Raw genomic sequence first — 17,017 nt, 5'->3', positions numbered from 1 at the left:
TCCAGATAGGCCTCAAATATTCAGATTAAATTCCTCTCTCGGAGGAGGCGAGGTGGGAGATGTTGTGGTGGTTAGAACACATGAAGTCTTGGAATGGTCGAGCCTTGTTCAGAGTGTCTCCGAAAGTGGTGATAGAGTCCGATGCATGTCGGTGTGGATGAGGAGCCCGTTGCAGTCAGGTAACTACAGGGAACCCGTGCTCCTGGGACGAATTGTCTCTCCATATCAATTGTCTGGAGCTCCTGGCAGGGTCATTTGCAATTCGTTGTCTTTCACCACACACAATGAATTGTTGCATTCTTCTCGGCATGGACAATGTGTCAGCGGTACGGCTGGTGAGCAAATTAGGGTGAACGAAATCCAAGATTTTAGCAGAAATCACCAAGGATTTATGGCACTTTTGTCTTCAGAGGAAAATCACAGTGATTGCGGAGTATCTTCAGGGGTGCAAGAATCTGATTGCCGATTGGAATTCTCGTCATCTCAGAGATTTCAGCGATTGGAAGCTTTATCCTTGTGTATTCAGGTCTCTAATTCGACTTTGGGGTCCGAACCAGATCGATCTATTTGCCTCTTGATTCAACAGGCAACTTCCAATGTTTTTCCGTTTTTCACCCGGATCCGGAAGCTTTGGCCACGAACGCATTTCTGCAGGACTAGCCATCACAACTGTGTTATGCCTTTCCCCCGTTTGTGATGATTCCCAGGGTCCTAGCACGCACAAAGCATTATCACTCAGAATTGATTCTGATCACTCCTCTTTGGAGGGCTCAGGCTTGCTTCCCGGCTCTTCTGGAGATGCTCTGTGCAGTGCCGCACCTTCTTACCCAACAACCCGCATCCATTGATAGAATCGGGTCAACTCCTTCTAGTTGTCTGGCGGGTTTCGCGGATCGCTGGAAAATCTCAGGCCTTTCTCGAGACTCTACCAGATTTATCAGCGATGCTTGGTCTCCCAACCCACACAAACGTTGTTCCACAGCCTGGAAACGATGGTGTAATTGGTGCAATCAAAGGGAGGAGGATCCCGCTACTGTGGATGTCTCTGTGAATGTGAATATTCTTGCATCCATTGCTTCTTCGGTCTTGTCTATGGAACGGCTAATAATTTTCGATCTGCCATTTCTGCAGGCCATAATACAGTCAAGGACAAACCTGCTGGTGAGCATCCCTTAGTCTGCAAGCTACTCAGGGGTGTCAGGTTGGTAAAACCTCCTTACCCTAAATATGTTGAACTATGGGACGTTTCTACTGTTTTACGATTCTTGGAGGTTTGACCCTCTAATAAATATCTATCACGTAAACAACTTTCTGCAAAATGAACTATGTTATTATGTTTGGTTTACTTGTAAGCGCGTTTCTGATGTCCGTGCGCTGGATCTTGCAGGTCGTAGATTTTCACCAGGTGTCGCTTTTGCTATCTCCAGACACACTAAGTGTAATACTGCCTCGATTACTTATCCAAGTTTTCCTAATAATCCTAAACTTTGTGTGGTGCAATGTATTAAGGATTATGAGGTAAGTAATGCTGAATTCCGACAGGATATGAGGGGTCAGTTGTTGATTGCTCTGCATAAACCTTTTCGCCCTGTGACCCCGGCTACATTATCAAGATGAGTGAGATGGCTCATGGGTGAGGCAGGAATAGATGTTACAAAATTTGGTGCACATTCAGCTCGCGGAGCTATGGCTTTCAAGGCTTTTTCTATGGGGGTTGGTTTACTAGACATTATGAATGCAGCTGATTGGTCTTCTGGTTCTATGTTTAAGACATTTTATTATAAACCGATTGCGGATATTGCATCTGTAGTGGTGGCGCATCTTTAAAACTAGCATAATCGGAGCCTCCGGTCCTGACATAGAATTAAAAATTTGCGAACATACGTGACAAGAATTTTCAATTCTATTAAGGACACGGAGGCGAGGATTATCCCACCCATTTCTGTATTATATATGGTTGTTTACATTATCTGCCTTAACTGCATATGTATATTTTGTACTATATGTATATTCCTTGTTTTTTCCCTCCCTTTTTACTGTACTTTATGCCATGTGGGAATGGTGAATTACGACTCTATTTTTCTTTTCATGTTCTGATCTCAAATGAGGCTCGTTGCTCTTTCTCCATGCACTCTCTTATGGATACGTACAGGTTCCGGTTTTTTCTGAAGATGCATGCATCAAGTCTTCTGTTTCCAGCCCGTTGGACTGCTGTTTTCAGTGCTCAGACTTCTTTTCTTTCCACGTTCTTCACAATTGTTGGACTGGTTTCCTCACTTTAACTGTTATGCTTACCAAAGAAAGAGGATATGGTATTCTCTTATGGACCTTTTATAGGGGATTCTCCATGGTCGTCATGTGATACCCAGTGTGTGTTCATGGGTATTGTAGTGTTTATTTCTTTTACTGTTATCTGATTGGCTGCTGAGATTTCTTCAGTAAAGAAATGAGAAGCATAATCCTAGCCTCTGTGTCCTTAATAGAATTGAAAATTCTTGTCACGTACGTTCACAAATTTTGAATTGTCCACTTTGTAGATTGATAAGTATTTCAATTGCAAAATGTATATACCTGGATTATTGGTACAACGTACCAGTTGATCTCTTATAAGAGAATCAGTGAGATTGCCAAATTCACATAACTGTGTTAGGCCCCACAATGCTGTAATTAGGAACTGATTCCTGCTTCCCTTGTACTCTTTTAAAAAATGTGTGGCGTTCTAACACGACATTAACTTTGTCACCAAAATACTTCTCCAATTTCCCCATAGTCTGTGCAAACACATCCACACTTTCCCCAGCTTCTTCCTCTTCTTCCTTCACTGGTATAGTTTCATAAATTTTACGACCGTGCACCCCCAAATTGTGGAGAAGGATGTGTTGTTTGCGTACTGAGCGAAATCTTTCGCCCCAAATAGCTATGAGGTAGGATTTAAATAACTTAACCCACTCTTCCCAACAAATTTCAGGTTCCCCAAACTCATTTAAAAAAGGTGGAGGCTGGCTCATTCCTGCTGCAGCCATATTTAATAATACCAGGGGAAACTGGGGATAAAAAAAAGGTACTAAAATACTGAAGAGGAAAAAAGAGGAAAACCCCCACAGTACAGAATGTAAGCTGCAAAAAGGAATGCGGCAAATTTACATTACACAGTCCACATGAGCAGGAGCAAAAATAATACCCAGGCAGTATGATAAATATAAAGCACCAAAAACGTATACATAAACCAGTTTCAGAACCAGAGCGGACAATAGCAATCTTAATGCACTGGAAACTTTAAAGAAATGATTTCCTGCCTTGTGACAACCACAACCACTTCAGCGCATACTGACATCTACCAAAGCCTCAATTAAGGAAGATAAGTTCAGGTAAGGTACCGTCACTCCATGGTTAGTTCCACCAGAGTTCCTTCCCAGGCATCCTGCTGAGAAGATTACACGGAAGCAGGGGGTAACATGATAGAAAGGAGCGCTGATATTCTTGACAAGGTCCTCTGATGTTGGCACTAGAATGGAGCAAAGAAGGCTTGACAAAGAGATAGTGGCCCTCCGATGGTGGTGCGCCGGCTGAATAGACTAGATACCATGAGAGCGCTTCACTCGCGAAGCGTGTGGAGGATGACGGAGCTCAGCGGCCCTCAGTTGATGGAGCGCCGGCTGGAAACGTGAGCAAATTCCAGATCGCTCACGTATTACCCCCGCAAAGGTGTTCCTCGATGACTGGAGTGACGGCTAAGTGAAAGCACTGGTCCAGGGCATGGAACGTGCCCGTAGTTCCATCGGAGCGGATCAGGACACAGGACTGCTGCACATGGCAGCGGGGACTGGCACACTCCGGAAACTCTACGTGAGCAACACAGCACTCTCCCCGCTTGACAGTTGGAGACCCTACTATGACCTACAACCAGAAAGGGACAGGCGGGGCTAAAGGACGGCCAAGGATGCCCTGTGTATACCATCAAAAGTACTCTACCGGAATCTGGCACCTTGCAAAATATTGGAAAGTTCCTCAACTAGTGGATCTTCGTTACACGTCCCCTATGCATGCACAGTACCTTAGAAGAGAGTACAGTCCAACTGGATGCTACAGATGACGTCCACCCAGATTGGAGAATGAAACACCAACAAGGTGAGACCTGGACCGGTGTGTAGAGAGCACTCAAAGAGGAAATGGCCACAACTGCCCCCTGCGCAGACTCGTCGCCAGTGTTGGAAGTATACAAATGACAGGAACCAAGCGTAAGTGAGTATACTTTATTGGCCATCCACTCGCCTCACTGGAGAATAACTCAACATTCCAAGGTGAACTTCAGGTGGGGGAAACCAAAGGGGAAAAGGAAACAGGGGGAAGCAGAATGTACCATTACAAAGAAATAGGTATAACATCAAGTTAATTGTCAGGGCCCTGATTAGGTCCCTTTTAGTACAACTGTTTTAAAAGTCCAAACTTAATTGTAGTTAGGAAACCAGTGTTGTTAGGATCTTTCTCCTCTTCAAAAAGGTTCCCAACCTAGTAAACCATAGTGAGTACTGGAAGCAGTAGCTCAGAGGAGTTGATACAGGTGAATGAACTCGACTTCACATCTTACCTGGCCATAAGCATGAAACTGCTTAGAGCAGAGGTCTTCAAACTTTTGGATGCCGAGACCCCCTTGTCAACATTTTCAGGCGTAAGGACCCCCCCTGACAGAAATTTCTTAACCTCTATGCAGGGCTACTGGAAAAATGAGGCAGGTGAGGACCAAATTATGCGACAGGCTTGACTAAATTGTGTGGGTAGAAAATGTAAATAATGTTCTGTGATGCTGCGCATTTTGGGATAGCATTGCTTTATTATTTGAAATTTTTTAAACACAGTAATACTGAGGTAAGATTTCACCCCATCAGTACCAGTTTATAACCAAAATACAGCAATTAACACCAGAAAGATGTCTAGTCAACCTTTGTGAAGGGCCTCCCACTTCGCAGGAATACGCGCTGCGACATTGGAAGCTCACCTGGCCCTGGCCGGGAGCAGCAAGGGTCCCTTCAAACCCTGGTGGTCTTGTGCAGAGTTAAGCAGTTTACCCATGCCCCTTCTCTCCTCTCCCAACCCTGGATCCCTCTCTCACATTGCAGGCCATTTTCTTTCACCTCTTTTTACAACTTCGGAACTCCCCCGATTCAACCTCTCACTTCACCTTTAATCATCTCTTGCCATTCTGTCTTTACACTGCCCTCATCTCTAACAGTCTTTTGCATTTATCTCATGGCCTCTCTGGCCCCTTCAACTCCCGTGCACCTTAGCACTTCTCATTCACATCAAGTCTCTCCATTCAAATTTTTGTCTATTTGTATCTTACACCTCTCCAGTCCCCCCATTCATCTTTCACATCTCCCCTTTGTCTTCCACACCTTCTTGAACCAACCTCCCTCTCCCCTGTTACCAGTGCCTAATTTGAGCTGGTGGTTTCCGGTGCTCCGCACTGGCACCTAATTATGCACACTGGCACCATGATTGTGGCTCTGTCTGTGTAATTTAGAGATGAGCAGAACAGCTGTTTATTAATTAAATATACACTAAAATGATAACCTCCTGACACCCATGCCATTCTTTATAGCTGTGGGGGCTTGAAATAGTCTGAATAGCCACACTTGTATGAGAGTTATAGTTGGGTGTGCATAGGTATTGTCATTGGCCGCACAGGCAAGGCAATGGTGGGTGGTTAAAGTTGCAGTGGCCTACTGGTGAGGGCTCTGGCATATGTTGTATTACAAATTAATCACTGCTCAGCACACACCCCAATACTCCCTCTCTTCCCCTATCGCTGCTGTCCCTCACCCATGTTGCATCAAATTATCTTATTAGGTCACAAATCATCTCTCAGCTATCTTATCTCACAGCTTAACAGTAGCCCTCATCTTTTGCTCACACTCACTTGTTGCGTGTCCGCGCTTCGCTTCAGAACTTCACATTTCACCTCATCCCTGACCTCTTCAATCGAATTCTCCCACTCCCTTGCTGTTCTCTCATCTCTCCTCATGGAGCATACGGGTCAGACCCGTATGCTCCTCTTGCCCTGTGCCACTCTGCTTATTGTTCCCTAATTCAGGAAGGCAGGAAATGTCTGTCTTGCTGTTTTGGTGCAGGCCGCGTAGGTATGGAACTTGCACCCTCCTTTGCTTCACTCCACCAAGAATCTATTATCCTTTCGGAAGATATAAAAACCTTTCTCTATGCTCTGTAGGTTACCCCATTTGGCTGGTTCTCCTTCCCCTTCTGTGTGTTTCTCGTTTGCCTTCAGGCAGCAGATGGTTAATAGCCCCAGGACACCTTTTGGTGACAGTAGCGCACTACAAATGTAAATAATAATGATAGCCAGAAGCAGGGGAGCCACTAGACCTGAACTTCGGGGGGGGGGGCTAACACTCCCAGCCAGGGCTGGCCCTAGCACTGGTCGCACACGGTGCAACAGTCTTTCCACCTTCTCCATGAATTCCCTCATTACCACTCACCAACAATACACCCTATCTCTCTATAGCACCCTTCTGACAAACATTTCATTATTTTATAGCGCTACTAATAATTTACTCACACTCAGTTCTGTGATGTGCATGGTACATGTTCTTTGTACCAGGCACTTTAACCTTCTGCACTGTGTGGGTGACAAGAGTGCCCAAGTGAGTGCACGGTGAGCAATGCAACAGTGTGAGAGTAGGGTAAAAGGAGTGCCTGCAGGGTGAGTGAGGTGACTATATGAAATTGGGTTCGGCTGTAAGTGCAGAGTGGGGCGAATTAATGCATGGTTAGTGATTTCCTTGTTTGAGTGAGCTACAGATTGAGCAGTGAGGGCAGACAGGCGAGTGAAGTGTCACATGAGTGCAGGGTGAGTAGTGTGCTCGTGTGACTGCAGGGTGAGGTACAGGGTGAACAATGCAAGCGCATTGTTAGTGCAGAGTGATCACTGTGATTGCAGGGTGAGCAGGTGAATGTTGTGAGTGCATGGTGATCAGTGTGAATGCATTGCGATCAGTGTGAGCGCATGGTGATCAGAGTGAGTGCAGGGTGGGTGGGTGAATGGTGTGAGTGCATGGTGATCAGTGTGAGTGCATGGTGATCAGTGTGAATGCAGGGTGAGTGGGTGAATGGTGTGAGTGCATTGTGATCAGTGTGAGTGCATTGAGATCACTGTGAGTGCAGGGTGAGCGGGTGAATGTTGTGAGTGCATGGTGATCAGTGGGAATGCATTGTGATCAGTGTGAGTGCATTGTGATCAGTGTGAGTGCAGGGTGAGCGGGTGAATGGTGTGAGTGAATGGTGATCAGTGTGAGTGCTTGGTAATCAGTGTGAGTGCATGGTGATCAGTGTGAGTGCATTGTGATTGCTGTGAGTGCATGGTGATTAGTGTGAGTGCATGGCAATCTCTGTGAGTGCATGGCGATCAGTGTGAGTGCATTGTGATTGCTTTGAGTGCAGGGTGAGCAGGTGAATGTTGTGAGTGCATGGTGATCAGTGTGAGTGCAGGGTGAGTGGGTGAATGGTGTGAATGCATTGTGATCAGTGTGAGTGCATTGAGATCACTGTGAGTGCAGGGTGAGCGGGTGAATGTTGTGAGTGCATGGTAATCAGTGTGAATGCATTGCGATCAGTGTGAGCGCATTGTGATCAGTGTGAGTGCAGGGTGAGCGGGTGATCAGTGTGAGTGCTTGGTGATCAGTGTGAGTGCATGGTGATCAGTGTGAGTGCATTGTGATTGCATGGTGATCAGTGTGAGTGTATGGCAATCGCTGTGTGTGCATGGCGATCAGTGTGAGTGCATTGTGATTGCTGTGAGTGCATGGTGATCAGGGTGAGTGCATTGTGATCAGTGTGAGTGCATGGCAATCGTTATGAGTGCATGGCGATCAGTGTGAGTGCATTGTGATTGCTATGAGTGCATGATGATCAGTGTGAGTGCATTGTGATCACTGTGAGTGCAGGGTGAGCGTGAAAGTGAAAGCGAGAATGATTAGTGAGTTGTCTGAATCCCGGGTGCATTCCCAGGAACTTGAAGCGTAGGGTTTCAGATATAAGTTAAACTATTGCTATAATGGCGTTAATCAGAGACCGAGGGATGAGGAAATAAATAATGTGCTGATCCTGCAACAAACTTCCAGTCTTATGATTAGTGTTACCAGCTGATTATTTTGTTGGCCCAGAAATAAGCAGTTAACTAAAGTTGTATTTTTAGCACTTATCTGTGAATACTTAGAACAGTAACTATAAATAGAAAGCACTTTTAATGCCTCAATGATCCATGACTGATAATTAAAGAGAACAAAGACAGAAAAGTAACATAACTAATGAATACATACTTTTTTATTTATAACTCTATTTAGTGTCAAGAGCAGTTCTCTGCAGGCTCTTTAAACAACACACAGCAGGCATTTTTCTTTTTGCAACCCTACCTTATATTGCTTTTCATTAAATGCATTCTCACACTACAGCAGTAAGTGTAACAATACAAATGTAAGTAATAGGGAGAGAGGGGGCCCAGGGGGTACTGGAACCATAAAAAAACAAAGCCTCAGTAACCAGTTAACAAAGGCATGTAAATATGCAAATGGTCTTTAAGTGGTTGTCACTGTATTTTTGCCCATAACTTTGCTTGGGGTGGTCCTAGGAGGATGGGACAACCACCGTTGTTCAGCATGATATGCTCTTTGTGTTCAAGGCATCTGCTTGCCCTCCCCCTAAGTTAGGGGAGACCCCAAAATCATCACCTCTCTCATTGCCTGATGTTTTTCAAAGTTCACTTTTGTGAATTGGTTATATGTTTTTTTTAGCATGTAAAGATAAAGTTGATTTATCAAAGGGTTGTGGGTACAGTGGGTAACTCCATTGCGCAGCAGAGTGGGAATTATTGCATGAATTCCATGTTTTCAATGAAATGCGTAGATACCAAATCTCTGCAACTTCCGCTAGCGGCGCGGAGTTCATTGCCCAGGGTCAATTTAAGGGTTTCTCATCTGCGGGAAGGAACACTTTCAAAGCAAAAACAAGGAGAAATAAAAGTGTTTCTCCTCGTTGCGCCACTATAGCGCCTGGTTTTCAATGGCATTTGTTGTTGGCGCTGCCTCAGATTTACAGATCCTTGTACATCTGGAGCAGCGTCAAAAGCAATGGTGTTGAGGTGGAACGCCCAAAGCAACACCCACTGCACGCCCCTTTCACGCAGATACCTGTGCGAAAAGGTACCATGTGTACAAAGTGGCGTTGAGCCTCAAAAAGTGGCTTAACCCCTCTTTGTAAATATGGTGCAGGACATTGTGCCACTGGGACATCGGTAGAAGGGACATTCCGGTGGTGCAATTCCCTTGTAAATATGTCCCATAGTGTCCCAAGTTAGGTGAATGAGGATTAGCTCGGGCTCCGTTCAAGACTTTGGGGCATATTTACATTTTGTCTCTATTCACAGCACCTTCCTTTGAACAAATGTGTGTCTCTTCTCTCTCTCTCTCTCTCTGCCTCTTTCCCTGTCTGTCTCTGCCTCTCTCTGTCTCTCCATCTGTCTCTCTGCCTCTCTCTCTCTGTCTCTGCCTCTCTCTGTCCGTCTCTCTCTCTGTCTCTCCCTTTCTCAGCCTCTCGCTCTATCTCTCTGTCTCCGCCTTCCTCTGTCAGTCTTTCTCTCTACCTCTCTCTCTTGCTCTCTGTCTCCCCCTCTCTGCCTCTCTCTCTCTCCCTTTCTCTGCCTCTCTTTATCTCACCCTTCTCCCTCCCACCTCCCTCCTAAGCACCACTGAAGATGGGTGTTGGTGATGCTGCCTCTTATCTTGACTCTCAGCATCTCTCCTTCTCAAACAAACTGCAGCAGTAACACGATTGTATCTGATCCTCTGCACCTCCCTCCCTCCCCCACGGTGTGCGTCATGGAGAGATGCATCAGCACTTTCTAGGCTGTTTCCTGTGTCTGTTTTAGGTAAAAACCACCTGTCTTCAAGCTCTTCTCTACACAGAGCCCTGTGGATTGCAGAGGATCAAATGGCGTCAACCAGTGCTTCGAGGAGGCGTGAACCTTCACCCGCAGGTAAGGCCGCCCTTCGAGCTGCTATGAGGATACAGAGTGACGGGGTCAGCTTTCAACTCACACTGGGATTGACTCAACAGTCATGGAATACACTGTGTTGTCTGTAACTGATAGTCAGTGTCTCATCTTGGCAGACACTGAGAGCCAAAGCTCTAAATATGGCTCTCACTGAGACTCACAGGCTAGTCATGGAGCTCACTGGGGGTCACTGACCATGAATGATGCACACGGATATTTACTGACTAGTCATGGATACACTGAACTGACCTGCTAGTGTTGTCGCACACTGTTAGTCAGTGTCCCATCTTGGGAATCACTGAGTCAAAGACCACAGTACTCGTTGAGACTCAGAAGCTAGTCATGGTGGACACTAGGAGTTACTGGGTACACCTAGTACACGCAGACAACCAGGGTCTGGGTTTGGCTCAAACAGAGTCACCGGCCGGACTGCAAACATGCTGAGAGTCATTTGACACACATTGAAAATTGATAACTAGACCTGTCACACACAAGGAATCGCTGTCTAGGTCAGCACACACTGAGAGCCAGTATTACACTTTGGTATACACCAGCAATCTGGGGTGGTCTTGGCAGATTCTGAAAGTCATTGACCAATGTTGGCACAGATGGGAGGCACTGTTTAACCTAGCAAAAATTAAAATACTCTAACAGTTGTGGCAAATGCTCAGTGTCTTGTCCTGGTACACACTCACTGTCATTGACTGGGCCTGACACACACAGGGTCACTGACTAGTCCTGACACACACACTCAGAGTCACTCACTGGACTTGGCACTCACAGAGGCACTTACTGGACCTGGCACACACACAGAGTTGCTTACTGGACCTGGCACACACACAGAGTCACTGACTGGACTTGGCACACACAGTGTCACTGACTGGACCTTGCACACACAGCGTCACTGGCTAGTCCTGATACACAATCAAAGACACTTGTTATGACAGGGCTGTACATCTTCACGGAGGTTGTACTTCAGGTATTGAAAGGTGAATAATAATCATGTATTATTTTATTTGCAGTTCTCTTAGAGCTCCGTCGCGTGAGGAGACAAGCTATAGCCCTGGGAGTGATGACAGCCGTGTGGACCTTCATAATCATCGTTCTTTACCGTCTGGGTAAGCAGCAGTGATCAGATCTTCACACACCGGACCGGTCTATGGCCCACCAGTACAGCTACAAACATAGATATTTTTGTTAGGAGGCGGTAGCAAAGATGTGGAATTGGATATACTATTCCCATTCACAAACTAGTGATGTGCACTTTCCCACCGACTGGTTTGCGAAAGGAAATGCACATTTTTTTTTACTGAGAGTTCAATTCATAGCATGACACACATATACAAAATAAAGTGCTTGGTGCTTGCAGTGCTCAATTTCGGTTGACATCATTACCACATACATAACGCATTCTAGATCACATCAAAAAACATTGATGAAAAATACATAGAACAGGAAATAACAAAAAGGGAGTCGCAGTTTACACAATTTCTTTTTAACATTTCTCTTTTTTTCTCATTCTTTTTCTTTACACAGAATAATTTTCTATGGAATTCCTGTGTTTCTCAAATTATGTAAGAGACCCTGATCTGAAACACATATCGTCTCTATAACTCTTTGACTTTATGGAGTTTAGCTCTCCAAGCTTGAAAGGGGGGTATAATATCGCGGCGGCAATTTTGCAGAATTAATGATCTTGCCACTAGGGATGAAATCAATAAACTTTACTCTTGCATTTTATCCATCGATATGTTTGGAGAGCATCCCAGGATAGAAATATAGTTATCAATAGTTAAAACTTGCCCTGTAGTCGTTCTGAGGTACTTCTCAATTTTTTCCTGTAGGTGTTGAAAACACCTATCCTCAATCTGAGGGTATATATTACGGAGAAGCGCAGGGGTCCTATATATTAAACTTTTTGTGTAAAATTGCATTCTTCTAAAATTGGCGCCTCTAATTGTTGTTACATTAAGTTTCTTCATTCTAATCCAGACTCCTCTAGAGATCTGAATGACTTCTTTTTTCTGCCATTCATCTTGAGCTTTTCATAAACAATGGAGGATTTATTTTCATTGAAGATTTTCACCCAAGTGCTTACTGACTGCTTATCTGTTTTTTCTTGTAATGCTTCGCTTAATTCTGTTCTTATTCTTAGCACTCTAAGACTAATACTTTCTTAAAAAATGCTTGATTTGGATATATGATCACTTGAGCATATCCCTGGAATAAAGCAACCCAATCTCAGAGTTAAGAAACTCTCCTACTTGTCTGTACCACCATTCTTCTCCCATTTATTTAATACACCGGTTTGCAACAGCCTGTCCTCCCTAATGTATAGGTCGGCCAGTCTTGTAGAACTATTTATCCAAGGGATATCATAACATTTTAACAATTGTGTTTTTTGTTTTAAAAGTCATTGGAGTACCCTGTACCGCACTTTCTTTGGGTTCTTAGTTATCCTCATTGGGTCTGTGATTTTATATTCATCTAACATTTTTGCCATAACTGGAGAGTTGAGCTGTGATTATTACGTGCAAAGTTTGCGTGGTAGTACTCCCTTATGTTTGGGAGGGAGAGCCCTCCCTCCTCAGTCGGGTAGTTTAAAGTAGCTAGCGCTAGTCTTGGTACCTTGTTGGACCTGGTGCTGCTGCAAACAGAAAATTAATTTATGGTAGGAGTGTCATTCGTAGACGCACCACCCGGCCTATTATTGATATTGGAAGTTTATTCCATTTTGCTAGTAAATGTTGAACTTTTTGCACCAGGGCAACGTAGTTTAAACTATACAACTCCTCTACTCTTTCCGACACATGTATCCCCAGGTACCTCTTGGGCCGGGAGTAATATATTAGCCTAAAACTTGGTATTAGTGTATCAACCAATTAATTATAAAGCTACATTTCTGTTTTGCCCTATTTATTTTATAGCCACCTATCGCCTGAAACAATCCCTAATATTTCCTTCTGGTTACTCTCCGTGGGTTTTAGAAATAAAACAATGTCATCGGCGTATAGTTTTATATTGGTCATGCCCTGTAGGGGAGCAGTATGTAATGCGTTATGCCTAATGGCTATTGTCAGAGGTTCTGTAAATAGGTGATAAGGGCCATCCTTTCCTTGTACCCCTACTTATTTCTGGAATTAATTGTTATTATTGCTGGCGAGCCGTTATATAAACTTCTATTTGTATGAAACTTTCTGGAAAGCCAAATTTATTAATAATTTTAAAAAGCCATACCTGTGCCGCTATGTTGTTTTTATTAAAATAATCCAATGCTTCTATTGAAAATGTCATGTTGGCTGATAATTGTCTACCGGCTACAATGCCACATTGGTCCATGTGGATCAAGGATCCCACAATTTTATTGAGCCTGTTTGGTGAGAAGCTTTGTAAAAATCTTATAGTCAACATTAAGAAGCCTTATTGGACTATAGGAGTTGATATTTTCCCTAATTCTATCCTTCTTCAGAATGCTAAATACCACCGCTGTATGAAAGGAGGCCAGAGGTGTGCTCCCTTTTAGTATGTAGTTAGTTCATTTAAGGAGTTGGGCATTCAATATTGAGGCGAACCTTTTGTATAGTTCTACTGGCAATCCATCCTCCCCAGTCGCTTTGCAGTTGGCCATGGAACTTATTGCTGTTTCTAATTCTTCAATAGTGAATTCTGTCGTTATTGATCCTTTATGTTCTCTGCTCAAGGACGGAATTGGTAATTTATCTAGAAAGCTTACAACAAGGTCAGGCAGTGTTTGTTGGTCTATCTGATATATTTTCTCATAGTGTCTGAGAAAAGCCTCCCCAATGTCCGAGGACCTGGTTAAATGTGCTTTAGATTCCTCGTCTTTTAGGGATTCAATTCTGTTTGGGACCTGTTTCTCTGTTGCCTGCCACGCAAGTAATCTCCCTGTATATTCGCTCTCCTCATACGTCTTTTGGAGGTATGCTATGTTAGCTCTATCACCTAGGTAGTAATAATACTCCTGCATGTCTTGTTTTGCTTGAAACAGCTCTTGTTTTGTTGCTGGGTTTCTAACTTTATTATACTCTCTTTTTGCTTGTGCAAGCCTTAACTCAATCTGTAGTCTTTTTTTCCTTTATGGCCCTGTGTTGGGGGATTTATATAGATGTAATTATCCCTCGTAGTGCAGCCTTAAAGGCGTCCTATACCATGCCGATCGAGGCGGTATCTGAATTGTTAATAAAAAAGCTACTAATTTCATTTACCTCTGTGCACCAGTTCTCTCTTTCTAAGTTGATTTTGTAGTAAGCCAGTGTTGACATCCCTGAACTTAAATTTTGTTCTGAGGAAGAGTGGATGCAAGCTTTTGCTAATGATTCTGTCCTTCAGGAAGTTTGCAATTTTATTAGGTCTGGGTGGCCTAGAGAGAAAGTTCTTTCTCTTTCTCTTCAACCCTTTTCTAAGGTTGAAGACGAGTTGTCTGTGGAAGATGATATTCTTTTACGTAATGACAAAATAATTCCACCACAGGTGTTCAGGAATGGTATTATAGTCAGGGCTAGTGAGGGACATTTAGGGTGTTCATTTACTAAACGTCGCATTCCTGATACCTTTTGGTGGCCAGGTATGGATGCTGAGGTCGATGAGTTTGTTTTAGATTGTACTATCTGCAAATCTTCAGACAAATCTCTTAAAACTTGTGTTCCTCCACTATTTCCTGTGGAATGTCCTGATCATCCTTGGCAAAAGGTAGGAGTTGACGTTATGGGACCCTATATGACTCTCAGTGGTGGTGCTAGGTTTATTTTAGTGATGATTGACTATGCGTCAAAATGGCCAGAGTTCAAGCTAGTCAAGGATGTTGACTCGAAAGTAGTTATTGATTTCTTGAGTGATGTGTGGAGCAGAGAAGGTTTTCCGGAAATTCTTGTTTCCGATAATGGGAAACAGTTTGTCTCTAAGGAATTGGAAGATTTTTTGTCTATTTCTGGGGTCAAGCATAGTAAGAGTTCCTTATATTATCCTCAAGGAAATGGTCTTGTGGAGAGGATGAATAGGGTTGTTGGTGATTGCGTGAGATGGGCAAAGGATAAGAATTGTAATGTTGTCAAATCTCTTAGGAGCATGTTTTGGGTTTACAGGACTACTCCCCATTCCTCCACTAAAGTCTCCCCTTTTGAATTAATGAGGGGAAGGAAACCGAACACTTCTTTTCGTCCAGGTTGGATGTCGAAGTGGGTTAAAAATGAATCTGATGTGGAAAAGTTGATGTCTTTTGCTAAAGAAAGTGCAACCATTACTCAAGAGAAACAGAAATCAACCTTTGACATTAAAAGGGGCGCTAAATTGTCCACTTTGAATGTTGAAGATAGTGTCAGGATTAGGAAATCCACTCATGTTAATAAAGGGGAGAATAAATTTGGTCCTCCTGTCAAGGTTCTCAAGATTAGTTGTAATGCTGTTAAGGTTGAAGGTGAGTTTTGGTGGAACTTGAGTAAGGTTGCCAAAGTTAATTGTTCCAGCCGGAAGCAATCTGATAAGAGTAATTATCATTCTGTTTCTAATACTGTTCTTAGGAAGAGTTCTCGTCCTATTGTTAAACCTATTAGATATAGAGAATGAATATTGGTGTTGTGATTGATTGGGGTGGGTTCACTCATTTGTTTGTGTTATGAACTCAGTAGTTTTCTGCTATAGTTTTTTTTTTTTTTTTTTTTTTTTTTGAGAAGGGAAGGTAATGTAGTAAGCTTCCACTTTAATTCTAGTCATGTTTATGGTAGAATGTTTCTAACTGTGCTTAGTTACCTAAGAATGTCCTGTAGGCATTCTTGAGCTGATGTCTGTTAGAGCCAGTTGATTCCTACACTGGCTCTCTCTCCATGTAACTGAATAAATATACTCATGACATCTACCTTCGTATCTTCTCAATTACTACAGATTTTATTAAAATACCACCTTCTAGGCTTTTTTTAGGGCTCTGCCTCTGCTTTTACCATTGTAACTAATACACGGTCTGAGAACACATTAGGGATTTAATTGTGCGTGTTCATTATGAGACCATGCAAAACCAGAAAGAAGTCTAACCTGGAGGCCGTGTTATATGTTGACGAGAAGCATGAGCATTATTTACAACAAGGGGTGGTGAGGGACAGAGTCTCTGAATTAAGCAGAATACTCTCACCCAGTCAAGAGATCAGGGCTAGATCCAACACCGTTTTTTAGCTCACTGCACCATCCCAGTTTCAGAACCTGGCTGTATGCAAATGAGTCTGTTCCTGTCCCAGTGCATGATGGGAACAGGGCAAAGCAAACTACAAAAGCCAATTCTTACACTGGGAAGGAAACAAGCTTCCGGGGACCGGTTTCTGGCATTACAGCCGTCTTCGGCCCGGCTTGCTTGAATCCTGATGGTGCAATGAGCAAGGGACTCATGTCTGAGTATACCCTTCCACGCTTAGGGTGGACAAAATTATTTACAACAAGGGGTGGTGAGGGACATCACGGAAGATTGTTTCCTTCCCAGTGTAAGAATTGGCTTTTGTAGTCTGGTCTGCCCTGTTCCCATGATGCACTGGGCCAGGGACAGACTAATTTGCATACAGCCAGGTTCTGAAACTGGGATGGTGCAATGAGCTAAAAAACGGTGTTGGATCTAGCCCTGATCTCTTGACTGGGTGAGAGTACTCTGCTTAATTCAGAGACTCTGTCCATCACCACCCCTTGTTGTAAATAATTTTGTCCACTCTAAGCGTGGAAGGGTATACTCAGATGTGAGTCCCTTGCTCATTGCACCATCAGGATTCAAGCAAGCCGGGCCGAAGACGGCTGTAATGCCAGAAACCGGTCCCCGGAAGCTTGTTTCCTTCCCAGTGTAAGAATTGGCTTTTGTAGTCTGGTCTGCCCTGTTCCCATGATGCACTGGGCCAGGGACAGACTAATTTGCATACAGCCAGGTTCTGAAACTGGGATGGTGCAATGAGCTAAAAAACGGTG

At 43.8% G+C, this 17,017-nt stretch overlaps 1 protein-coding gene across 1 annotated transcript in view; it reads left to right on the top strand.

The window, feature by feature from the left end:
• The first annotated feature begins 9,873 nt into the window (after positions 1-9,873).
• Positions 9,874-17,017, top strand: part of LOC144770001 (collagen alpha-1(XII) chain-like) — an 85,248-nt gene continuing 78,104 nt past the window's right edge. The window contains exons 1-2 of the mRNA XM_078654194.1: positions 9,874-10,045; positions 11,086-11,181. Of these exons, the coding sequence (XP_078510320.1) occupies positions 10,000-10,045; positions 11,086-11,181 (142 nt within the window). The 5' untranslated portion in view covers positions 9,874-9,999. The remainder of the gene's footprint in view (positions 10,046-11,085; positions 11,182-17,017) is intronic.

This window comes from Lissotriton helveticus, chromosome 7 (genome assembly GCF_964261635.1).
Source record: "Lissotriton helveticus chromosome 7, aLisHel1.1, whole genome shotgun sequence".
Classification (NCBI taxonomy): Eukaryota; Metazoa; Chordata; class Amphibia; order Caudata; family Salamandridae; genus Lissotriton; species Lissotriton helveticus.
The sequence above is the reverse complement of the archived record's forward strand: the minus strand, read 5'-3'. Positions and strand labels throughout refer to the sequence as shown.